This window comes from Coenobita brevimanus, chromosome 98 (assembly GCF_032717465.1).
Source record: "Coenobita brevimanus isolate Jiangsu-jjx chromosome 98, ASM3271746v2, whole genome shotgun sequence".
NCBI classification, from domain to species: domain Eukaryota; kingdom Metazoa; phylum Arthropoda; class Malacostraca; order Decapoda; family Coenobitidae; genus Coenobita; species Coenobita brevimanus.
The window spans coordinates 21,997,325-22,024,548 of NC_137051.1; the positions used below are offsets into that span (position 1 = coordinate 21,997,325).

A 27,224-nucleotide genomic window follows, 5' to 3' on the forward strand; every position below is an offset into this window, starting at 1 on the left:
TGATGTGATTCATTCGATTTTGAGCATCATTTCCGTCGGAAATAACCAGATTTTGATATATGACCCCCCTCATCCCCCTGCAATAATGGGGGATCTTTGGGGAATCGGGAGTTATAGGGAGGGGGGGGAAACACAGAAAATGGTCATTTCCGACTGAAATGAAGCTGAAAATCGAATGAATCATACCAAAATCCATCGGAAAAACCTAGGTTTCATGGGTAAAGTACAAAGCTCAAACTTATCCTAACCTAACCTAACCGAACCTAACCTAATCCAGCCTAACCTAACCTAATCCAACCTAACCTAACCTAACCTAATCCAACCCAACCAAGCCCAAACTGAAAGTAACCAACTATTCAAACATCTTCTTACCTTATTCGTCTTTCCCTCTCTCTCTCTCTCTCTCTCTCTGATTTGTAGCTTTTATAAAATTATTCCAAAAATATTCCATTCCATTCTATATTAAGCTAGAATGATTCTAAAACTTCTAATATGCTAAAAAATATTCCAGACTCGAAAATTTGATCAAAATTATGCTAAAAGAATATAATTATGCTAGATATGGTAACACTGGCAGAGGGGCCACGGGAAAGGGACAGAGGGTGGCGTGAGTTTACCGCGCTACAATTGGAAGCTGCGGGAATTTCAAATTTTTTGTTTTCTGTATATTCAAGGATATTTTAGTTGAACTTATTAATGCTAAGAAAATCCGCGAGAGGGCAAAACCGTAGACAAAAAATCCGCAAAAAATGCGGGATTACTGTACTAGCATTGAGAGTGAATGTCCCTTTCACCTTCACTCTCATAACTCATAGTATATATACTCGTATTCTTATAATACTACTCATTTACATTTCTATTCACGTTCTCTATTTTATTTACATTATTTACATTTCTATTTTATTTACACTGTGTTATGCACTGTCACTTGAAGTAACTTATAAAACTATTTTCCACAGTTCACTTATATTTACATTCATTGCTTTACTTGCTGTTTACACATTATTTACACATTATTTACAATTCCATTTGCACTGTTTTACTCAACAGACAGATCGTAGTCACTCTCTTTCAATTGTCAGCCCTTTACCTCTTTCCACACGAGGTTTAGTAGGGGGTAAAGGTCACAGGGCCCTTTGCATGAGGCTGAAAAGTGGCTGAAGTTAGTAGGAGCAAACAGACGTACCTTCACCTTGGAAGATGACAGTGAACTGATAGGGGTGGGCCGGGGTGGCCTACCTAGGGAAATGCATTACTGCCAATGTCAGCCTCTTGACAGCTGCTAGTATATAGCAGTGAAATGATTGGTAGGAAATCTAGACAATACATTATAAATTAGGTAGTTCCAGGTGAATGTAAATATCACTTAGGCTCCTCCCTTCCCTCCTTATATATATTTTTAGTACGAGAATAGATTATATGGCATATTTCAAGGGGAAATAAACAGCGAAAATTAGCGAACGAGTGCACGTGAGGTATTGTCAGGTGATAATTAGCCAATTCCAGGTGTATGGCACTCTCACTTACCTTATTTCTTTTTGGTATATATTTGGTATAAGAATAGGGCATAGAGCTTATTTCAATGGATGAAATCAGTGGAAAATTCCAGGGAAGATTTACTTAGCGTAGCACAGCCGAGCAGGTGAGAGGAGAGGGTAATGGAGGGAAGGTAGGGAGGGGAGTCAAGAACAGGGAGAAATGGCTAAATTGTCAACAATGGATGGGAGTACAGATGAGATTAGGAGTGCTGACTAGTGTTGGACATTGGCAGTACTGACAGATGATACAAGCTACCACTTGAAAGCCCGGGGGAATTCAAAATAACACAGAATCGCAAAAGTGACGCCCCGCGGTATGATCCCTTGCTCCCCAGCGTCACGAAAGTGACGACCCGCGGTTAAGGGGTTAAGTACCAGTCCAGCAGGCAGGGGCCCACTGTCTGGATGGGACCACCTTCCGGACATGCCTTTGGCTCTATTACATCGGATAGTGGAGGGATTACTGTATTTGGCAACTGCGTTGTGGAAAGGCTTGGCAACAGCTCTGATAGTGTAGAGGGAGACTCAAAACGTTCCCATGGAAACCACTTCGTGCTTGAAATTATGGTGTGGAGACCCACTGCCTCATATGAGGCGTTCAGCGTGACCAAGGGTGGACTACTTATCTGAATTACTAAATATGCAGTATTTGGCAGCTGCGGTGTGGCAAGGCTTGGGTATTGCTTTGATGAGGTAGAGGAAGAGTTAACATTCCCATGGAAACCACTGACGCTTCCTCGTGTTTGAAATCATGGCACGGAGACCCACTGCCTCATATGAGGCGATGAGCGTGGCCAGGGATAGCCAGCATACTGCCTCATATGAGGCGATGTGCAAGGCAGGGGTTAAAGTATTCTTCACCTCTGTCAGTGTCACATTTTCCAGTACCATACTGCTTCTCTGCATATCACCAAAATCAATTATGCCTACTACTGCTCTGCTCTCACTGTTCCCATTCATCAACCTTTCAAAAAATTCTTTCCATCTGCTCCTTCCTTGACTATCATTTGTTAGTATTCTTCCACTCTCATCCCTCACATTTTCAATTTTTTTTTTTCCTTTACCCTCATTTCTACAATTTTGCAGTTTCTTCCAAACAGATTTGTATTTTCAGTGTAGGGTACATTAATTTTTCTTTCCAGATCATTTACTTCTATTTTTTTTTTCTCTCTCTCTCTACTTGTCCCTTCATGTGTTTTTTAATCTCATTATAAACCCTCCCTCTTTCATTTGTAACTCTTTCTTGCATCCAATCTTGCAATTTCTTTCTCATTTCTTCCACTGCTCTTTCAACCTTCACATTCCATCTTTCTTACTACCGTAGTTGCCAGCCTTACAACAATAATCATAACTATAACATTTCTAATAAAAACTACCTATATGCACTCCAGAAGTTTTCCAGGTCCATTTGCTCTCAATCCATTTATTCTAACTCCTCCACTGCCTCAAACTGGTATTCATCTGCCACTGCTTTGTTTCTCAGTATCTTTATTTCACTGTGAGTAATACTTCCTCTCTTTGTCCACCATGCTCCTTCCAGTTTTATCTTGCATTCCACAATCATATGATACTCTCATCATCCTCTTACTGCCCTTGTGTCAAAACCACTCCCAAGCATCTCTCTCTCAACAAATATACAATCAATTAGAAGCCTTCCAACACTCCATTTGATCTCTCTAAACTACATATATTTGTGTTCTTTGTCATTAAAAATGCATTACTAATGGATGGGGGTGCTCACCATCCACTCATTTGATGTAGTGCTGCTTTGGATGTCAGCCCTTTCCTCTCTTCCATCCTTCCTCTTCTGTCTTTCCTTCACTCTTTCCTCTTTTTTCTGCCTAAGGGTGACTTTACACTCCCTCTTCTGTCTTTCTTTCCTTCATTCTTACCTCTTCCTTCTGCCTATGGGAAACTCTACACTGAGTGACAAACCAAATGGTTTCCCATACACCAGGAAACCATTTACTACACTGGGTGGTAACCATATAACCAAATTATGGTGCCTGGTGGTCAGAGGGTAATTAAGGTGCTCCAATCAGATTGAGCTGGTGCAGGTTTATATCCAAGGGGTGGTTGGGGTTTGCTGCCCACGTAATGCCACTCAGGGATGAGTGAGGCTGGTCACTCTCATCTTAAATGTCAGGATCAACTTGCCTAGCCCCGGGCTCCTATGCTCCTCATGGGGTGACGCAGAATTGGAAGATGGATGGATGGATGGACGAATAAGCTCCTTTCCTGGAATATCCTTCAACAGCTATCCACTACTGTTATCTCCTGGCATTCCCATGACAGAGTCAGTGTCAGTTGTCTCATTCAGGTCTGCCATCAAAAACATTCTATAACTCCTGAGCATCTGTTCTATTACTCCTTCTATCTATTCCCAAAACTTGTCTTTCTCTTCCTCACCTCTATCATTACAAGATATATAAGTAACAATGAGCACCACTTTCAAATTCAAATTTGACACATAAAAACCTTCCAGTTACTATCATATCAACTGTCATTCGGCAATAAAGCAACACTCTTTATATCATCCATGCTTTTACATATCTGACCTTCCACACATTACAGCCTCCCAGTGCTGGTGTAGGATGCCCTTCTGTGGTGACAATGAGCTGTCCAGCTATACAAACATCCCCAACTCCTTCCCCATTTTCTGCAAGGAGGACAATGGACTGCAGGAGAAGGTAGCTTCAGCCTGCCACTCACTAGGGTCATTTTCAGATAAGCCTGGTGTCAACCCTCCTATCAATCCACTTCACTCATGTTCATCTCCATTTCACACAAAGTACCACATCTGACATCATATAAGGCACATGGACAAATAAGACGCAATCCAATTATGGCAATCATTCTCAGATATATATAAAAAAAGTCCTGTTTGCTGGGGACAGTGAGAAGTGGATGAATGCTGGTAAGTTTAGTACCTTACCATGTTTGCTAGCATATTACCAGCGTGTTAGTTTTGGACACTTTAATACACTGAACTGGGAAAGTTCAACAACAAGATAACTATGTTGGAAAGTTATCTTGGTGTATTTCCTCTACCACCACCAACAATCATCATTCACCCTCTCCACCATCAAATACTATGAGCATTAGCTTATCATGTCAAACTAAGCTTTGATATTTTTAATGGGTAAATTCTGCAACCAGCTAGCCATTTTGCTAAGTTACTTTGGGATATTATTTGCCATAACACAACAAACCATCATTCATCCAAGAGCAGTAGGTAAACAGACAAGGCAGGCAGCACATCGTTACCAAAAAATCCACATTGGCTCTTATGTAATTTTTCCATGCTTCTTGTTTAATGGCAAGATGAGAAAAAACATATCAGGACAACTAACATTACCAGCACATATATTATATATGGGAACTGCATGAGTAGGCATGAATAATGAATTAAAACATACCTTCACTGAAGTGTATGGATGTTAAATGGTTAAGATACTTATTTGAAACCTCAGTACATGCTGACAAATAACTCATCAAGAGATATATCAGTTTATTTACACCCAACAGATAATACAAAGAAGTAACTAAACACAAAGTAATAGCATCAAATAAATTAGTTTATCCCCACAGTATAGAACAATATATACAAGTAACCACTGAACTACAAATTACTGTACTTTAATTTACTTACAGCTAATAAGAAAATAGCTTTGGTGTGAGATTACTATTATGATGCATAGCTAAACTGGTGGCCATCTTCCCATGCCAAACTTTATCACATTTCAACTATACATGATTTACTGAAGAACTATTTCTGCAGCTCCTGAACAGTTTGCAGTAAGTATGGACTGCTAGTGGTTGGTAACTGCCTAGTAAAGAATTTATTAAACACTGCTCTGTAAAGCAATAAGGATACCATCAGATGCGTGCAGGTAGACAGTGCTCCAAGATGTATTCTCTCTTGTTTTAAATGAGCTAGAATTATAAAGCTAAATATTCATTGGTTTGCATACGGAAAAGTTAAGTAACATTTAATGCCTCTTAACCACCTCAAAATCTAATTTACGGCTCAAAATGGTATAAATGGATAGTATTGAAATTTCCCATGTGGCTGTGGAAAGTCGTACACCTCTCCTAAGTCTAGGCCCTGCTAATCATTCATTTTTCCACATCAGAAGATGATTCCAAGAAACTGGGGTGGCATAAGTTGTGATATTATCAGTGGTAAAGGTTATAAATAAGAACTCAGCAGAAAAATACTGAAGTTACTCTATATATATGCCACAATAACATCATCGCTGCTCTCAGGTGACTGCCCTTTCCTCCCTTCCTTCCTCTTCTTTCTTTCCTTGATTCTTTCCTCTTCCTTCTGTCTACAGGAGACTCTACACTAGGTGACAAACCAAATGGTTTCATGTACACCAGGAAACCATTTGCTATGCTGGGTGGTAACCATATAACTAAATTATGGCACCTGGTGGTTTAGTGGGAAATTAAGGTGCTCCAATTGGATTGATCCAGTGCAGATTTATATCTAAGGGATGGCTGGGGTTTATTGCTCACATAATGCCACTCAGGGATGAGTAAGGCTGGTCACTCTCATCTTAAATCTTACGATCAACTTGCCTAGCCCCAGGCTGCTACGCTTCTCATGGGGCAACACTGGGTTAGATGATGAATGAATGAATGATGAATAAGTGAAATGCTTAGACTAACATTTCAAATGACTTTTCTTTGTTATTTTACAAATACTCGTATACTGCAATAATAACCTGCCTTTCCATCTATGGTAACTTAAGTATAAAGCAGCCTGTCATCAGTTGAGCTGCCATCAAAACAAGAGCGCCAACAGCTGTTTGCAGATGCCTGCACCCTTCGTTATCCTTTACCATAATTATTTGCATGTTTTGCAATTGGTGAAATGGCAAAATATATCATCATCATCATCATTCGGACCTCCTTTCCCACCCTAGGGCTGGGTGAGGAGTAGCATGTCCAGACAGCCAAGTTTGCCCAGTCCAATGGGCCACGCTTCCATTCACTCATCCTTCAAGCCCCCGGAATCCTGGCTCTATCTGATAAGCCAATAACATTCATCACATTCCGTAGCTTTACATAAAAGTATCCAATAGAGTCAATCCGGATGGTGTCATGTCAAAAAAGGGGTGCCAAAACCCTGACCATGCACTTCTTCACACAACATTCATCCAGCCAGCTCGATCTCTTGTCAGTCCCCTAGCCTCACCAACTTCCATACCCCTCTTCCTCACACACTCATCCACCATCTTTCCACCTTCTCCTTGGTCTACCTCACCTCCTCCCTCCTTCAAATTCACTCACATATACCTTTTCACCACTCTATTGTTATCCATTCTCTCCACATGACCATACCATCTCAGTACACTCTCTTCAATTCTGGTGTCCATGGACTTCCTCACTCCACATCTTTCACGGATCACATTATTTTGTATCCTATCCACCCTCAATTATTTTGTATCCTATTCACTCTCTGTACTTCACGTACATTCCTCAACAGTCCCATCTCCACTGCTCTTACTTTTGACTATTCATTTTCATGCAACACCATAGTTTGACATTCATATGTTAAAGTTGGCACTAACACTTCTTCATGTAAGCCTCGTGCAGCTGCAACACTCAACTCTCTCTTCTTATCTAAGCCTTCATAGCACAAGCTACTTTCCCTCCTTGTGTCACTCTACTTTCCACTTCCTGTGCTCATTTTCCTCTCTTTTCTATCACCGTACCCAGGCATTTGAATTCTCTCTCACCAATTCCTGTCTCTCTCCATTCATGGTAACATTACACAGGGATTCACCTTCTCTCTTAATAACCATCACTTAACTCTTTTCTACATTTACTCTCAAGACACGATACTCACAGACATTATCAAAACTCTGCACCAGTCTACCAAGTTCTTGTGTGATATTTGCAAGTAGTACTGCATCATCAGCATACAACAAATTAGAGACATTCCATCCATCACCATTCATTACCAACACCGTCCCTCTCTCCATTACTCATGTTTTTACTTCTCTCATCACCCCGTCCACATATTTATTGAACAACCATGGGGGCATCACACACCCTTGTCGTACACCCACACCGATCATGAACCATTCACTTGGACGCTCATTAACCCTTACACATGCTTCACTACCATTATATAAAGTTAACAACACTCAAGATTAAGGAAATTTTTGTGAGGAAGATGTTTAGAGTATAGTTTAAGGTTAAGGCGGCACTGAAACCACCACTTACTGGTAACCAGAGCTTACATGCGATCTTGATCCTCAGCATATCAGATGCAGGCATATTTTCTGTCTTTTTTCTAGGGGGTGGGGAGTGTCTAATATGCCATAACATACGGTAATCACAGCATGCCTTGCACTCGTTAACACATTCACAACTCCTGTCCCTGAAACTGACAATCCATACCTCTCACATTGTACACAAGCTTATAAACTTTTTTCTTTTTTCTAGGCTCTATGCTGGCACAGAATCCCAGTAAATGACTTTCTAATCCTTTGCCAGAGGTAAGATGGTAAGAACAGAGGGTGGGGAAACTCTAATCCCTAACACCCACTCCCTCTTTGCCATCAAACCTGGAAGAAATATGGTGGTAAAATTCATTTACCCTATCCCAGGGGTTGGTTGTGGGGTTACCACCAAACACAGTTCCATAAATACCACCCAGGGTTACAAGAATCCATTTTGCCACATGAAGGTGGCACTACAATGAATGAGCGGATGATGGGCACTCCCACCTACCAACACCATTTATGTCACATATTAACATATTACATATGACATTAATTCATCAACAGAAAGAAGCAACTACAGTATTCATGAACTAACCCCATATAACACGGCCCCCAATCTTGATCCAACATCAAGTAGTAGAGTGTCTTCAGGAATTGGAGGAAGGAGTGCTCGGAAGATGTATGCTAATCTCTCACGTGATGCAGAATGGCTGATGTATGCTGAGGAAAAAAAAAAAAAAATTAAAAATGGTTTTCATCTTTACCTGGAATATCTTACTTACAAAAACATCTTTAGTATTTCAGAAAACACTACATTTTTTAAATACTGTAAGACCACTTTTACAACAGGTGCACTGGCTTTAGTAGACTTAGTCTAACTAAAAGAGTAATCAATATATAGCTGTACAGAAATAATACACAATCTGTCTGCAGTGATACTAACTAAAAGAGTAATCAATATATAGCTGTACAAAAATAATACACAATCTGTCTGCAGTGATACATGCTTGAGAAGCATATGATGACCTGAGCTGATAATGTAAGTTCTCCACACACTGATCATGATTATAGACTACAGGTTATTCTGGGAAGAGTTGAAAAATTAGATGAGCAATAACATTCTTACTTTATAAAGAGCTATAAAAATTTTCTGGTTTTTGCAGCCCAAAGTTGTCAGTATGAAGGTGGGATTTTTTTTTTTTAATTTTTTTAAGTAAGAAATCCCTTGAAGCACAGGGCATACCCGTTATAATGACGAGATGCATTTGGGAAAACCCATCGTTAAGCTGGGGCATTGGTTACCAGGGATGTTAAAACATAGAAACTTTTGTATGGGGATGTGTTTGGGAGTCTTGGGATGCCCCCCCCAGCCAAGTCCAAAATCTACCCAGATGTGTCCAAAAACAAGTTTCTGGCTCATCTAAACCCCCAAATAGCTTGAAAACATATTAAACTAAGTCTAAATGCCATGCATAATTCACATTTAAAAAAAAAAAAAATCATCAAAGAAAAAGTCTGGAAAAAACCAAACTTAGTAAACTGTACATAAAAATGACAGCGTTCACCTCACCTATGACTAAAACACATTAATCTAAAAACAGTTTGTAAATCAATCTAAACACCAAAGCTACATCTAAAATATCATTAAAATTGGTTAAAAAAAAACACTGGATAAAAATAACCAGGGACTGGCCACTGACAGGATGGGAAGAGTGTCAATTTTTTTACATCGCAAAGGCGGGGTATCACACTGAGGGGGATTGTATAGCAGGGTATTACTGTACAGTGATCCCTTGGTTATAGCAGTTTTTGTTATCAATGCGAGATGAATATCTGCACCCCTGCCATTATAGCACATTTTTGGGCTCATAAACATTGTTATCATGCACCTGTGCTGGTTTCTGCTGACAATGATCATGCAGTGACTGTGGTTTCTGATGGCTCTGAGGGATTCAAAGACGAGGTCCTACTTGAGGAGTTTATTCCAGGTGGTGAAAACCACTAGCTCTCTATCCCTAGCCTTGGAACCCCTTACTTCAAGTTAATGTCAGGTCTCTCTATGGTATGAATTACTTCTTTACTGTGTTCTTTTCACCACTTTCTATTAACCCAATCATGCCTATTTATGTTTCCGATACTTAACATAACAGTATGTACATATTTAGTAGGTCTAAACTGTCATGAATGGGCAAAATTTGGGCTTGCACTTGGGATGCCTGGTACTAAATGGGATAAATTCCATAAGTTCTGTACTTTCATTATCGTGCAATTCCATTATCAAGTAACATGTTTGGTACCAATTACAGTATGTGCGATAACCATCGGATCACTATACTGTGGAAACTTAAAAACTGAACAAGGGTCTTCTCTTATTAATAAGCACACTTACAAGAACAAACACAATTTTAGTATTCCTAACTAAACACTCCCTGTATGTACTCAATACAGTCTTTAAATCCAAATGTTCCTAGTTTACTGACTTAATGTGCATTACTCACTATACTGTATATTCTGACATCTATCTTATCTCTTATTCTTCCACAAACCTTACACACAGCATTCAGATTTATTCTATGATATTTCTGCTTTCAGTTTTGTCATCTTTACTCTCATACTTTCAGTTTTGTCATCTTTACTCTCATAAAAAGGTTAATTTACAACACATTCACTACACTGGAGATAATGGAGACAAGTCTTCCTATGGTGTCATCCCTGACCTGGGTGGAAAGAAACAGATGCAACTTTAGTCTGGGGACAAAATCTCCTCAACCTGCCTTATGTCCTGCAACGAGGACCCTGGTCCAGCCTGGCAGGGTGCCATCTCCCACATGGGGACAGCATCTCCTGATGCCGATTTTTAAACTAAGGGAAATGACTTTATGGTGGTCATTTTCTTGCTTCTCACATTAACTGGAGACACTGAGAGCAATCCTGGTTCCCACACATGCTATTGTATATATGCCCTGTTTGCTCTCTATATATCACAAGTGCAAGACATACAAGTGAATCTGTTCAATGCACTTCAAACAGACAGTGGATCCATATCACATGCATTATATTAACAAATGCAAGACAGCACCACAGCACATGGCAGTTAGACAGGTGCAACACATCCACAAACATCCCTTCTGTTACACAAAACACAACTCCCCCCATCCCCCTCCAACAATCACAAACATCACAACTCAGTCCCTGAGCATAAGCACTACTTATTAGGGTGGTCCTTATTGCTAAGGAGAGGAAAATAGATTCTGGATTATTTTGTTTGCTGGAAGTGTATATTATGAGTTTAGGTGCAAACTCTTGAGACACAAAATTTTAGCCAGACTGGATTATATTTATTGGTGCCGTATCTTACCCAAAGTTTGAGCCTAATAAACAAAACTATTGTTGTGATAATAATCTTTTTTGTTATTTGAAAAAAAAGTATTTGCTTTAAGCCTACTTCATTGGAGGCTACATTCTAGTAACAACCACTTTTTTTTTTTCCCCAGGGATTTGCCTTTTGAGTTATTAGTAATCACTTGTTTACTATGACTGAAGTGAAACTGTCAATGCCAGTGATGAAAAGCAGGAGCAAAACCAAGGTTTGGCTTGTTGGCCAACCAAGTGAAAGACTATTTGGAAGTGAGTTACCTTCTTGTGGAGAAGTGTTTGTTCAACTTTTGTACAGTCATAAAAAAAACTATCGTTACCCCCAGGACTGTTCGATGCCAAACGAACATTAGCTGGGCTATGTGGACGGGTCCTTGCTGTTTGCCCCTCCCATATCTAGTGTTGCCATATCACAATCCCATTACAAGAGTTGGAATAATGATCAAGAATGAGCCATATGGCAGGGAAATATACAGGACGTGTTTGCGTTATCCTGAGCACCCTGCCGAAGATTAATAATGCAACTCGGCACGTTTATTATTTTCCTACTATTCAACACTTATTATCTACAGAATACAACAAATAAATTATTTTTAAGGGTATTAAATCGGTAAGCATCAACTTTTTTTTTCTTTTCTTTTTTTTAGTGATTGTCTAGCAGGGGTGCACGAGTTCATTTGTTTGCTTTAGATGGGTGGTTAAATGGTTCATATGGATGCTTCAGACATCTGGAAGCTGTTTTAGAAGCAGGGGTTGGGTATAAAAATATTAACCCGCCCCATCCCGACGTTTTCTGGGCAGTGGTACGCCCCAGTCCTGACATTTTTGGACCTTTTTTTTTTTGGCTCAAACATCCGCTTTTGGTGAGAAACATCGAAAATTCAGAGAAATCGCTCACCTGAGGTTTAAAATACTCGATCTAGGTACGACTACTTCCTTACCTGACTGGGTTTTCTAACAGGCTGGCACCAAAGAAAACAAGTTCTATGGGAGGGTAACTATTTTATCCACTCATAAACAGTATTTATTTATTTACTTGGTACGAATTTATATGTAGTACAAGAGTATATTGGTTTTCAAACAGATTGTTTCACCATTCATGACCTTTTTTTTCCCACATTACCTGATCATCATTTCTGACTGTTTCTTCCTCTAATGCTATGTAAACTTTGTCCTCCACATTGTCATCGATTGGGGAATCACTCTGGCCCTGAATGTCTTTATTGGCCAGGTCACTGGTAACAGGTGAATTGCCTAGACAACGGCATGCAGGGGGGGGGGAAGAGGTTATGCAGTGTAAGGCATTGTCCCTGCTTGGCATCTTGTAGAGGAAGAGAGGAAGGTGTCCCGTGTATACGTGCCAAAAATCACTCGCGAAAATTGAAAATTGTGCAAATTAGGGACCTTGCAATGTTGCCGCGTTAATTCACATCGCCGGGACATGAATGCACATCATGCGCGGACGTTAATTCACGTCGCCGGGACGGCATGGGTTAAATCAATGAGACGGAACACGTATTATTATTTTCCTTCTACTCAACATTTATTATATGTAGAATGCAATACATATCATTATTACATTGAAATTTACTAATTTGGCTTGCACTGCCTGAAGTAATATCATACGTCTGGCATGGGGGAACATACTCATTGCCCGTCCACATGTGTGTTGCTGACTCTACATCACTCTGTTATATTTTTATTTAATGAATTCGGTGCTGGATAATAAAACGTATTGTCTCTATGCACATAGGCCAAATGACCTACTTAGCTTTTATTACCTCTAACACAAATTCTAATATCTGTGTCTCACATAACCAACATTGACAGGTTTGCGGTACAAACTTTCCTGTCCCATCATTTCACACCACTTTGTCGTTGTGTCATAGTGCATAGCTCTGAAGGGTAACGATAGTTATTCTTATGACTGTACCTGATGCAAACAGAGACACAAACACTGAGGAATTCAGCATGTGTTGTCTCAAGATTCTAGGAGAGAGCTCATATTCCTACGGCTGCCATATGTCCGGATTTTCCCAGACATGTCCCACATTTAGGTGTCAAATCTTCGTCTGGGATGAATTTTAAAAAGTCTCCAAAACTCCGGAATTTCAGCTTCCATCACTTTTCTCGAAAAATTTAATATACAGGTACTAAAATTCTGTAATGACGGAGAGAGAGAGAGAGAGAGAGAGAGAGACTTTCGTTGTTTTTGCCAGCTGGTAAGTGTTGCCAACTTGGCTGGTTTAGTGCAAGCAGCTAGCTAAAATATCTGGCCTTTTCCTCTTGTTCAGCCACAATTTTTTTTTTTTTCATACTTAGTGCTATTATAGCCATAAAATAAATGGTAACTGCACACAATTACTGGCTTAGTTTTCATTTTTACACTGTAGCATTTGTTATTCTTATGAAGTTATTATACATCTAAGGTGTTGTTGCATTTTACGGTCATAATCTTGCCAATTTTGTACTTTGCCTGTTTTTCAATATATTGTAAAAAAAGATTAAAGAAGGCGCTCCAATTGGATTGAGCCTATGCAGGTTTATATCAAGGGATAGTTGGGGTTTATTGCTCACGTAATGCCACTCAGGGATGAGTAAGGCAGGTTACTCTCATCTTAATTGTCAGGATGATGGATCATGGATGGATGGATGCAGTACAGCAGCACTGATGTATATACAGTATACATATATATATATATATATATATATATACATAAAACACAGTAAACTCTCTCTAATTTGAACCCGAAAAATTCAGAAATTGGTTAATTCAGATCTTTTTTAACCACCAGACATATAATATTAATTTGGACAGAAATTCGAAGTAAGCAAGACAAGTCCCAAAAGGGTTCCAGTGATAAGTGGATGTGAACAATTTTTGTAGTGATAAGAGTAGTAATAAATGTAATTTTTAAGAACTGTACAATACCTTCGGTACAGTTAAGTGTACTGTGCTCTACTACTGTGTTCCAAGACTTCATTATCAAGGTTTGACACTATTTTATTTATTGTATTATGTGCTCTTTGAGTATAGAGTAATAATATACTGTACTGTTCAATGTTTTTGTGAAGAAGCCATGATTTAGTGAGCATGGCTGTGATTTGGGAATAGGGGCAAACATGAGCTCCAATAATTTGGATTTTTGGATAATATGACATAGGGTTCCCCTCAGTTAATCCGAATTATAGAGGATTTACTGTATATATATACTGTATAAGGGTTTCATAATACCCAAAGCCCAAAGTTTGTGTTGAAGGGGGGGTTGGACCATGGCTTTCAGTGGAGGCATCCAGTATTCTGACTGTTCAGATATGGCAACTCTATACATTCCTGCATCTGAGCCATGGAATTGTATCCCCAAAACTGAATCTCTCTATAAAGAAGGGAGAAAGTTGGAGAAGATTAAGAGCTGGAATACAGAAAGAGAGGAGAAGAGAAGGAACATCCAAGAACAGATGAAAGATCTCTTTGACACTGCACACATGAATGCCTTCGACCTCATCAGAAGTCATGAGGATGAGGAATTTCTTGTGGCTTAAAGGGAGGCAAGGCGAGGCTTTATGCTGGGTATTGATGTCAAACTCCACCAGAAAGAACAAAGACAGAGACAGAGACAAAAGACTGAGCAGGAGAGGAGAGCATGAGGAATGTCATAGAGCAGTAAGAGAGGAAATAGCGAAGTTGGAGGAAAGTCCAACTAGTGATGATGAAAAAACAGGTGATGGTTATACAGGTATAGCAGGTCCTTCCTTTTCGGCTGCAGCTCCTCCTCTGAAACACCAATAACCACGAAAAACAGTTGTCACTTCCCTAGTTACTGCTGCTTTAGATCGGACAAAGACTTCAGACTGTGCTGCAGTCCATCTGCTTTCTGCAACCATTTCTGCCTGTGAATAATATCCAACAATGTATACTATCAACAGGCAAAGTATTCGCCGAGATCAAATCAAGAGTTAGAGGGACTCTGCAGAATGGCTGAAGAAATCATTCCATCCAACTGTGCCACCTGTAGTGCACTGGGATGGAAAACTAATTCCCGATGTAACAGGGGCAAATGTCACTGAATGCCTTCCAATTCTCATCTCAGGTGATGGAATTTCAAAGCTTTTGAATGTACAGTACCCAGTTTGGAATCAGGGAGAGGAAAGGCCATGGCCAATGTCATCACTGAAAAATTGAACGGCTGCGGTATATCTGAACGTGTGGTAGGAATTGCATTCGACACCACTGCCAGCAATACCGGATTGTGGGCAGAGGAGTGCACCCTTACTCAACAACAGTTGCACAAGGATCTCCTCCACCTGGCTTGTCGGCATCACATTTCTGAGATCCTTGTTCAAAAGGCCTTCACCATTTGCCTTGGACCATCCTCTGGTACCGATATTCACATATTCAAGCAATTCAAAGCCAAGTGGAATGTTACTGACACAACACGCTTTCAGACCTCGAATGACAATTAGGAAATGCTGGTGACTGATAGTGAGCAATGTGATGTGCTCATAGCATTCTGTATGGAACAGTTGCAAGAAAGCCAATCTCAAGATGATTATTGAGAACTGCTAGAACCGTCCAATGTTGTCTTGGGTGGTAAACCGCCCCATGGAACACAGTTTCAGCACCCTAGAGCTTGTCACCATGCCAGATGGATGGCTAAAGGTATATACAGCCTCAAAGTCTATCTTTTCCATCACCAGACACGCACCACACTGAAGCAAGGCTGAGGACTGAAGCAGTTTGTTGTGTTCATCATGAAGCAATACCTGAAATCACGGTTCACGGCAAGAAAAGCAGCTCTAGTTCCAGCAAACAATCCGAGGCTTCTCCAGGAATTGTCACATTATCTTGATAAGGACATCTCACAAGTCTGTTTGAAAGCATTTGGTCATCACATGTGGTATTTCTCAAGGCAATTAGTTGGATTGACATTTTTTGACCCAACTGTTGACCGTAAAGAGAAGCGAAAAATGGTGATGGCTCTTAATGAAGAACGAAACAAAGATCACCTAAAGAGAGCAACAGTTGAACTTGATGCACCACCATTGTATCAGAAAACAATTTCAAGTTTTGTAACCAGTAACACCAAGATCTTCACACTGCTTGGTCCTCCTCATTCATTCCTAGAATTCGATCCACCCACGTGGGAAAGTCGTGAAGATTACAAGGAAGCTGAGTGCATCATCCAGGGGCTACAGGTAATAAATGACATTGCTGAAAGAGAGGTAGCACTGATTCAAGAGTTTAATCGAGTGTTGAACAAGAACGAAGGTCAACTGCAGTTTCTTCTCCAGTTCGTTGAGCAACACAAGCAAGTGTATCCATATGCAATGAAGGCTACAGCTGGCAACAATTACAAGCCATAAAACTTGGCAACAAAGAGTGGGAATTGGGTTCCCTCGAGACAGCCCCTAGTGAGGGGCCTCTGCAAAGAGGCAGACCTAGGTAACCCAATGGCATATTAACATTACGCCATAATAGTATGACTCTGAACATGATGTGGAACCAGTTAAAATGATCTAACAAGCATGAAGATTTGCATACATCATTTTTTAATCAATTGGAATGAAGTCTCGAGGCAGCTGAAGCAAATTTTTCATGTCGAAAATTATGGAGCACCCTATTACTTATACAACACACACACACACACACACCAGACATACACCACCTTGAACATACATAAACATACCACAACTAAATGTTGATGGCCTTCGCAAAAACAACATCAGAAACAGAACAATTCCTATGTCACCATGGCAACTCTGATAAAACTGACACACACATAACAGACCCCCCAAATTGGACACTACTCACACAGTTTCTCAGACAGAACTCAGGGCCATGGAGGAGGCCTCATTAGATACATTCACTATATCAATCTTCTACATACATTCACCCATTAATCCTCTACACAGACACAGCACAAACAACACAATCACTTTTCCAAATGACATAACATGAGAGACACAGTCACTCAGTATCACATCTGGTCATAAACAAGAAATAACAATTTTCAACAATTACGTCCCCGGACACCTCCAACGCTGTTCCAGTGCTATTCAGCCCCCACCTCCTTCCTTTAACACAGACACCTAACTCTGTCACAGCTGGGGAATTTTAAGGCTAAAAACACAAAAACACTGCTTGGTACGAATACAAACAAAACAACTGGAAAGGTGTCGGCACTACTTCACAACTTGACAACACGTACATTCTAAATGACATCTCACAATACACCCTCACCCCACACCAGGAAATCACCACTCTCTTATCCATAGACATTCTGTTTGCCAACATCTGCATTCAACATCACATGGTGAACAGAACCCAAACTCGCACAGATCATATCCCAATCATTATCACTACAAATTTGAGCAATCACATCTCACATGCACAAACTACAAGAAAGCTGCCTAGACAAACTTCACTGATGAAACAGAACAACACTTCAGCACACTAAACAATCCACCCATCACCAACACTAACAGGAACATTACAAAGTCCAATATCATACTCAACACAGACAACACCACATTCCACAAGGCAACAGAAGAAATTACAATCCAAACTTTACATCAGAAACTGCTCACTTCATATGACAATTCGACAGACTTAAACCACAACTTGCCTCTCCCACACACACAAGACACCATCACAAAGTTCCAAGATCCAAACAATGATATAAACAACAAAATTAGTACAAAGAAAATGGATCAGTGGAAGGCCTTTGTAACAACACTAAATTACTCAACAGACACCTCTCGGCTCAACAAAAAACTTTATAGAATCACTAAATCACAAACATGCACTTCCAAGATGCATGCTGCCACCAACTCTCACACGCAACACATCCTTTCCTACAAAGAATAAGCAATCATACTCGTAAACCACTATGCAAACACAAGTCACATAACACCATCATGTTCACAGTCTGAAAAACAGCAAAGGCAGCTTTTTCCACTTGACCACTCCAGAACAGATGCCTAACATTATCAAGAAAACAAAAGACTCTATAAACACACAGCTGGATGGCATCAGCAAACTACACCTGAAACATTTATGACCACAAGGCATCCAGGTCCTCACAAACATTAGCAACTACTCATCCATACACTGTTGCACTCTTAATACAGTATTTGGAAATATGGAACAATCATCACTATACTAAAAACACACAAGGACCAACACTTCCTTCTTCATACAGACCCAGAATACTACTTAGCACACCATCCAAAATAAATGAACACTGATTCTCAACAAAACCGCTTCCTATGTCCCCCTTGCTCCTTCACAACATGAATTCAGAGCACTGAACACTACAAGCACCTTAATGACTAATCTCACACTAACATCGAACAGCATCAACTCCATGACACCTGCTCAGTGTACACATCTCACAACAATAGATATCAGTAAAAATTTTGATACCATCCTATGGTGCAAACTAATCACCAAGATACACAACACAAATATGGAGAATAACACCAAATGTTGGCTAGCCAACTATTTATCTGGTAGACAAGCACACGTTACATTCTAGGGCAAGTCATCACGAACAAGAAATTTCCCTAACGGAATTCTACGGGGTTCTGTTCTCTTACTCTCATTCTTCAACCTATACAAGCATGATATTCCCACATCCAAACCACCTACAAACATTGCATCGTATGTAGATGACATCACCATCACAACAACACACCACATTGCAGACACAGCCTGCCCACTGCAATAGGACAACCTCAACACATTACAGACTTAGGCTGAGGACAACAGGCTAAAGAATGCCCCAGCCAAATCCAATACCATACTCGTAACCAGCAGTAAACATGAACATACGTACTCCACCATCACAATTAACAACGTATGTGTGCCATACACACCCTCCACTAGGATCCTTCGCGTGACAAGATACCGGACTCAGCTTCAAGGATCAGTACAAGACATCAAGAGGTGGTGTGCAAGACTCAGTGCACTCAGGGCTACTACAAGGCCAGACTTTGGGCAATAAAAAGAAACACTCTCCTTACTCTAGAAACAATACATTACATCAGTGATGTTATATGCCTCCCTGGCATCAACTCCCATCCTGACTTACACCCACTACAGCACCTTGAAATTCATAAAGAACAACACTGTACGCATCACTACTGGCTCCATCAAAACAACCCCCACAGGTCACTTACACCCACTGCAAATTAACTTAGGACCTACACACAGAATTCTTATGGGAGAGTTGTCTGTCTTTGCTTTGTGTTTCCACCTCTACCAGGTGAATTTCTTTGTCAAGAAGTAACTGGCAACTCCTCTGGCATTGGCAGGAGGTGGTGAAACACTCAGCATGTCAGTGCTTGCCCAGAAGCCAGAGTGGGAGCAAATGTTCCTGTCGCCCCGAGCTTGCACCTCCCTCTTTTTTCAAATGCATTACTGTTTACCCTGTTATTTTCCTAGAGTCGAGTCATCATGCCTGGAAAGTACTGCTCAAGGGATGAGAGGGCCTATATCACTGCACTGAGGCAGGATAATGTCCTTGTCAACAAGATTTGTGGACGTACTGGACGCACAAAGTTGACAGTCATGAAGATTCTTGTTGTAGCATGTGGCCTGCACCTGATGTCATACCAGTGCACAAGCATGGCGGTGGAAAGGAGAGGACGACTTCCAGAGGTACAGATACGCTTCTGAAGAGGGAAATAATCAAGAATCCTCGACTGACCGCAGCAAAATTGAAGAGAATGCATCCCCAGCTGTTACAAGACGTCTCAATTCGAACTATCTAACACCGCTTGCAGAAGGAGCTGGGTTTGCCAAGCCACACTGCAGCCAAGAAACCGCTTCTCACTGACCGCATGAAGAAGCAGCTCATTCAGCCTGCCAAGAAGTATGTACACTGGACATCGGATGAGTGGAGAAAAGGTATGTTTTCTGATGAAAGCATTTTTCAAGTGTTCCAGGTGCATTTTGCCAAGGTTCATCGCCCTGCCTCCTGTAGTCGATATGACCTGCTTATATGGTGCCGACTGTTAAGCACACACAATCAGTAATGGTATGGGGGTGTTTCTCAGGTGAAATGAGAAAGGGAGGCCTCTACTTTCTTCCTATGAACTTGATGATGAATGGTGGCCAGTACATTCAAGTTCTGAAAGATCATTTGTTAAACTTTTTTGCTATTTAAGGGTGCGACTATTTCATGCACGATTCAGAACCATGTCACAAGTCAAGAAAGGTGACAAAATGGCTTCAGGATAATCGGATTGAGGTCCTCGACTGGCCTGGCAACAGCCTGGATCTAAATTTGATGGAAAACTGCTGGGCAAAGATGAAGAAAAGCATGACAGGGAAGAAGACACCCAATCTGGACAACCTTAAGACTGAACTGACAAATGTTTGGTGCAAAGAAATGTCCTTAGATTACTTTAGAGATCTACATGATTCCATGCCAAAACACACCCAACTGGTCCTGAAAAACATGGGAAACATGATTTCATATTAATGAATGGCATTTCATGAACAAACATTGCAATATACTATGATTTCTGTGTTTTTTAATACCTTGTAGGGGGAGGTCCTAAGTCAATTTGCAGAAGCTGTATGCTCTAAAACTAAAAGTCCTCCCTACCACAGACTACACCGACATGAAGGGCTCACAATTCCATGAAAGAGCCTGTTTCAGTACACACCATCCCTGTCACTACATGACACACACAACACATGGAAAACAATCACCACACAAGGATTATCAAACCCTCAACAGTAATACCCCACCTCCAGATATTCTGACACTAACAACGAAAAAACATCTACATACAGTACTCATTTCATACGTATAGCAATACAACACCTCAACCACAACACCATACTATGGTACCTGCCCATCCTCTTGACATCCACCCATTGGAGGTGTCCTTAAACAAACAAACTGATTTCACCCACCCACATTTCAAGGAAGACATCATCCAGCCCTAACTCAACTACCAACTTAGATTTACGTTAGGTGGAATCACAGAAGACATGTGGCCAGCTTGTAGAACAGCCCAAACAATATACTGTCCATCCATCCATCCATCCATCCATCATCCAATCCTACGTTGCCCCATGAGGAGTGTAGGAGCCCAGGGCTGGGCAAGTTCACACACATAATGGAGCACTGCATACCACAGGCCACACTATGACGCAGAAACATCAATGGTGAAGAGAACCTATGGGACAATCCCTTATGGGGCAGTTCTTACCTGCACTTAATGGGTCTGCTCAGTCACATGGACCACAGTTGACCAACAACAAAAACAACTACACTGGTACAACTCTACAGTACTTATCAAGGTTTTTCTGTTCATCTAATAAAAACACGTCATTACACTCTTCACTACACTTGTCATTTCTGCATAAACAATATGTCAACATTCTTTCCATTCTTCATCCCCTTCAGATTGAGACTGATAATGCAGTTACAAGCTCAGTAACCAGTCCTTTCCTGTGCAACATCCAACTCCATACTATCTAACGTAAATTTATTATCACTGTTGTCGTCATCATCACCACCATCATCCATGTCTCTTTTTCCTACCCAAGGGGGGGGGATAAGGCAGGGCTCATAAAGCAAGGGACATGAGAGGAGGAGCCTATAAACAGCATGCACAGCAAAATGGGCCACACACTCATTCACAAACCAATTAAACATCCAAACTACTGACCCCTCTGCACAGGTGTAAGTACCCACATTTTCTTTTTAAAGAACTGCTTTATCATTCATTTTCATTCTTTCATCATCTGATCCAGTGTTGCCCCATGAGAAGCATAGAAGCCCGGAGCTTGGCAAGCTGGTCCTGACATTTAAGATGAGAGTAACCAGCCTCACTCATCCCTGAGTGGCATTACATGGGCAATAAACCCCTATCACCCCTTGGATATAAACCTGCACTGGTTCAATCTGACTGGAGTGCCTTAATTACTCATTACACCATGAGGTGCCATAATTTGGCTTTATGGTTACCACCCAGCCTAGTAAATGGTTTCCTGGTGTACGGGAAACCATTTGGTTTGTCACTCAGTGTAGAATCACCCGTACAGTGAAGGAAGAAGAAAGAATGAAGTAAAGAAAGACAGAAGAGGAAAGAAGAAAGAAAAGAGCAAGCACCCGAGAGCAGCATTACACTGAGTGAGTGGATGGTGTTTTATCAACTCCTGAAAACAGTCTTTCCATCTATTTCTTATATTACTTCCATTTGTTAACACAGATTCATTTTCATCATTTACTGATACATTTTCCCATCCATTTCTACAAGAACTCCTAAAGTTCCGCACTTCTTTCAAAACTGTTTCAGTCAGAGAAACTTACATTATTACAATTTTTCTGTAAAAATTTTCATTTAGCTACATTTTTAACAGCTAATCTGTTTACACGCCAATACTTCTTCCTTTTAGAATAATTCCTTTTTCTTCCGCTCATTTCATCCACTCCTTCCTTTTCACTGCTCTTTCTGTTTCTTGATTTCACTATGCTTATCCTTTCTATCAGCACTGTCGCTTCTTGGCAGCTAAGTATTAACTAAGCACTCTTTGTAAGCTCTATGCAGTTTTCTAAATCCATTTACAGTATTCCCAGTTTACTGATACCAGCTCCACAAGTTCTGCCCATATTTACCAACCACAGCATTGTTTATTAACCTGTCCACTTAATTTTTTCATTCTGAGTACCTACCATAGTATTTTCACCCTTTTTCCTTGCTTCTCTCTTCACCTTGCACACCACAACCATATGATCAACAACCAAAAGAATGACTCTATTCTACAAGTATTTTTGCATTTCTATGTGCTTGAAAAAGGAATTAATTATGTCTGTCTTTCCTTCCTGACAAAAAGCCTTCAGGGAATATCCATAATCACTTTCTTCTGGCACACCAAACTGATCTATTACAAGCCATACTTGATTTCAACAGACATCTAACAATTTCTCTATTCACAACATACATCACAAGCACTCTCTTATTCCTGGGCATGTGCTCTATCATTTTATATAGCTGATCCTCAAAACAATCATTAATCAGAGCTACTGAAAAACATGTGTCATCAAAGTTAATCTTGTATAGTATAAAAAAAAAATGGGTACTTTCTATGCACATTTCTAGAGGTAACATTTTTCCCATGCATATAACAACCTTACATACCAGAGTTCTGTATCGTGTACTGCTGAATGTTTGACTACAGGAAAATATAAAAGTAATTAAGCAATCATTATTCCTTACTGATAGGCTGAGTGTTATGTGAAGAGCAGTCAACACAGTAGTTCCGTGCTAGCTCCCCGGTGTCACACAGCTCGTCTACCATATCCTCATCATACAGAAAGGCATCAACATGTAGCGTGTGTGATGGGTCGCAATCTGCATTCTATTCAGGGCAGGGACAAATAAAAACATCAGTATGAATTGTTACTAATGTCCATAAAGATAACACTAAATACTGATCAATCAACATTAAATCTGAAGCATTCATACACGTGCCATACTAACAAAATACATCAGATAAAACAGAATTATATATGAAAACATATATACATGAAGTGTAGGAAGAAAAAAAAGTTTCACTGTGGTATGACTAATTTACAAATACTTTCCTTCACAATCTTACAATGGCATCCATACATACAGTACATTTTGTAAGTTGTAAGGTACCGTAGTATTCCATGTTTGCATGGGTCAGTTTTACACCAAATGAAGGCTGCTTTCCAAGCTGCAAAGTTTCAAGCAGCATACAAATCCCACATCCCTGGAGTCCCTATTCAGGACCACTTCTCACTTTTTGCTTGGAATACCAGCAGGGACTGTCCCTCACATAATTAGGTCAGCACAGTACTTCACCTAGTTACTCTCTCACACACTCTAAGGAGATTTCTGATGAGGTTCTACAACAAGAAGAGATTACCTTCACAGACCTGTGGCAAAACGACTGATACACCAACTGACATGTCAAACCAACTTAAAATTTCAAGCTGAGCAACTCTGTATTTAATAAGAGGAGTCACTAAAATGCCTCTTTATGGCTGAAACTGAAAATTGCCTATAGTCAGATGATGCATCAGCTGATGCAACAGCTGGTATGTTGAATGAACTCAAAATTTCAAGCAGAGCAACACTGTATTTTCTAAGAAAATTGCTGAGCTCTTCACAAGCAAAACTTTCAGAGAGAGAGATAGACAGAGAGAGAGACAGAGAGAGAGAAAGAGAGAGAGAGAAATATCCACGAGGTGTACAGGTTCAGTGTAAAAACAACCTCGGTTAAAGAACTGAGTAGAGATGCTGCTTGAGATTGGTGCTGCACACTGTCATTAGGGTAAAAAGGTTGACACATGCAAGCAAGTACAAAGCCTTTCAATGCAAAACAAAATGAAAGGAAAAAAATTTTTCTCTTCCATTCATCATCCAATCCTACATTGTCCCATGAGGAGCGTAGGAGCCCGGGGCTAGGCAGTTGGTCCCAACATTTAAGATGAGAGTGACCAGCCTCACTCATCCCTGAGTGGCAATACATAAGCAATCAATCCCAACCACCCCTTGGACATAAACCTTCACCGGCTCAATCCGACTGGAGTGCAATAATTACCCGCTAAACCACCAGGTGCCAAAATATGGTTATATGGTTACCACCCAGCATAGTAAATGGTTTCCTGGTGTACAAGAAACCATTTGGCTTGTCACTCAGTGTAGAGTCACCCACAGGCAGAAGGAAGAGGAAAGAATGAGGGAAAGAAAGACAGAAGAGGGAGTGTAAAGTCACCCGTAGGCAGAAGGACGAGGAAAGAATGAAGGAAAGGAAGACAGAAGAGGATGGAAGGGAAGAAGGATGGAGGAGAGGAAAGGGCAGACACCCGACAGCACCACTACATCGAGTGAGCATGTAAGTCAATCAGTGTATGGCACTTCACTAACATTCTCATATCCTGTGTATCTTCTCAAATTTCATGTGACACAGTGACTACACATCCCCCTCACCATTCCCATTTCATTGTGCTTCATTCTGCAAAAATCTTCCTCCTTTACTGCTCATATTGCATAACCATACAGCTTCACAATACAGTACATCTCCATGTAGAATAAAGCTTAACTTTTGTATGCAGAATGGGTTCTTTCATTGTCAATGGCAATAGCTTCCAAAACTACTTCCAATTTCTTCTGAATCTTGTAAATGGGTTTGCTTTGCACCCTCCCCCTCAAACACAAATCATATCCTCTAAACAGCAAAATTCATCAAAACAATAAGAGCTACATCTCATACATAATCCACCTCCAGTCTTGACTTGACCACGCAAAGTCTCACACCTAAGGCATGCTCATAGTCACTTACACCTTGCAACTGCCACAAGCAAACTCTTTCTTTCTCTCTCTCTCTCTCTCTTCTATTCAGCAAAATTTGTGCTTTACCTCTCCAACAGATGGAAAAGTAATTTGTTCAGAAGGTAATATTGCATTCAGTGGCATGATTTCTCTTAAATCATCAGCAATCTTGCGGAGCTTGGTGTCACCTGCACTGTAGTCTGAGGTGCAGGTGGGATTGAGGGCTGGTGGTGGGCAGGGAGGTGGACACACCATCAATGTGGGGGGAACTGAAAAAAAGAAGAAGTGGATATGTCATAAAATATCAGCAAGGGTTAACTTATGTGGCAGTAATGGGAGAATACTGCATGCCATATGCTCTTAAGAGGTTGAAGAATAGCATGGTCCTGGTACCAGCTGTCGATGAAGTATAAACAGAGATGATAAAATACCATATAAGGGAATGAATGGGATGAAATATTTGTGTGACATGTCAGAATGTCTGTACGAATGATACAGAACCAATGGAAAGGAAGAAGACTATGACTGCCTTTATACAAAAGTTATAGTGAGTGAAATCATGATCATGACTATTACCACCCTCCCCTCTCTCCCACTTGTACAGGGTGAAAATCATCCACACACAGAAACCAGAATATAAATAGCACAAAACAAGCAGAGCTATTAACCCATGGACTGTGCAATTACCATTTTATATCCCACCCTGTGGTGTGCAAAAAATGATTTTTTTTTTATAGTTTTTGTTTATTATAAACCTGAAGAAAAACATCCAGGCCATCATCTGGTAAAAGAAAAAAAAAAATCTCTCTCTTCACCTTTGCTTAACCCTTTCAGGTCTCAAATAGGTCCCAAGGTCACATTTGAGAGACGCATTTTTTTGAAAAAAGTCAGGGTTTGCAAATAAAGAAAAAAATATCATATTCATGCACAGGGAAGTATTACACATCAGCCTATAAAACATTAGAGCTCTACTCACTATACAAGTGCTGCAAAAATGATGGGAAATTGTGTAGCAAGTGGTGTGTGGTAGCATGGTGAGTATTGCTGTCTCAGTGGGTAGGTAATTTCTTGGTGCATAGGTGACATGATTGCATTGTTTGTTTCCATGTTTTTCCATAAAAAAAACAGTGCACTAATATATGTACATTATATCTCACATGATTTGTGAATGATTCTTGAGATGTTTTCCTTACAAAAAACAAACTAAACAGTTACAAGATCCATATAAAATTATCACTTACTAGTTACTACTGAATAATTTATTTCACTTTGCTCTTATTTTGCTTAGTACTGTCCAAGGCTGTGGGGGTGAGGACATGGGGGTAAGCCTACGAGCTTGCCTTTTGTATGTACATACATTTAGTTTATTGTTGCTAACTATATTGTCCTGTGTACTTACAGGCAGCAGTAGAGACAGTGATCAAATATTTATTATTTCTCAAAATTGACAGTGTTATAAGTATAACCAGGAGATGTGAGAAACTCATGATATATAAATCAGAAAAAAGTAAGGAGACACTAACAATCATTTGTCAATGAAAAAGGCAACACTCGCTGCACGTGTATGTCCTCCTGGTAACAAAAAAAAGCGAGGTACATGTATAAAAGGCTAGAGAAACAACCTTAGAAACCTAAAATCATAAATCTGTAATTATTTTCCCTCAATCAAGACACTCTTAACACCCAGGAAATGAATAAATATTGAGACATACAACGCGGTAATCTCTTGCTTGCCTGTGACGCG

At 40.3% G+C, this 27,224-nt stretch overlaps 1 protein-coding gene across 1 annotated transcript in view; it reads right to left on the reverse strand.

Moving 5' to 3' along the window:
• Positions 1-27,224, reverse strand: part of LOC145414094 (uncharacterized) — a 153,162-nt gene that overhangs the window by 42,774 nt on the left and 83,164 nt on the right. Inside the window, exons 3-5 of the mRNA XM_080283654.1 lie at positions 25,568-25,749; positions 23,396-23,537; positions 8,376-8,500 (exon numbers count right to left, since the gene is read on the reverse strand). Coding sequence (XP_080139780.1) covers positions 8,376-8,500; positions 23,396-23,537; positions 25,568-25,749 — 449 coding nt within the window. The remainder of the gene's footprint in view (positions 1-8,375; positions 8,501-23,395; positions 23,538-25,567; positions 25,750-27,224) is intronic.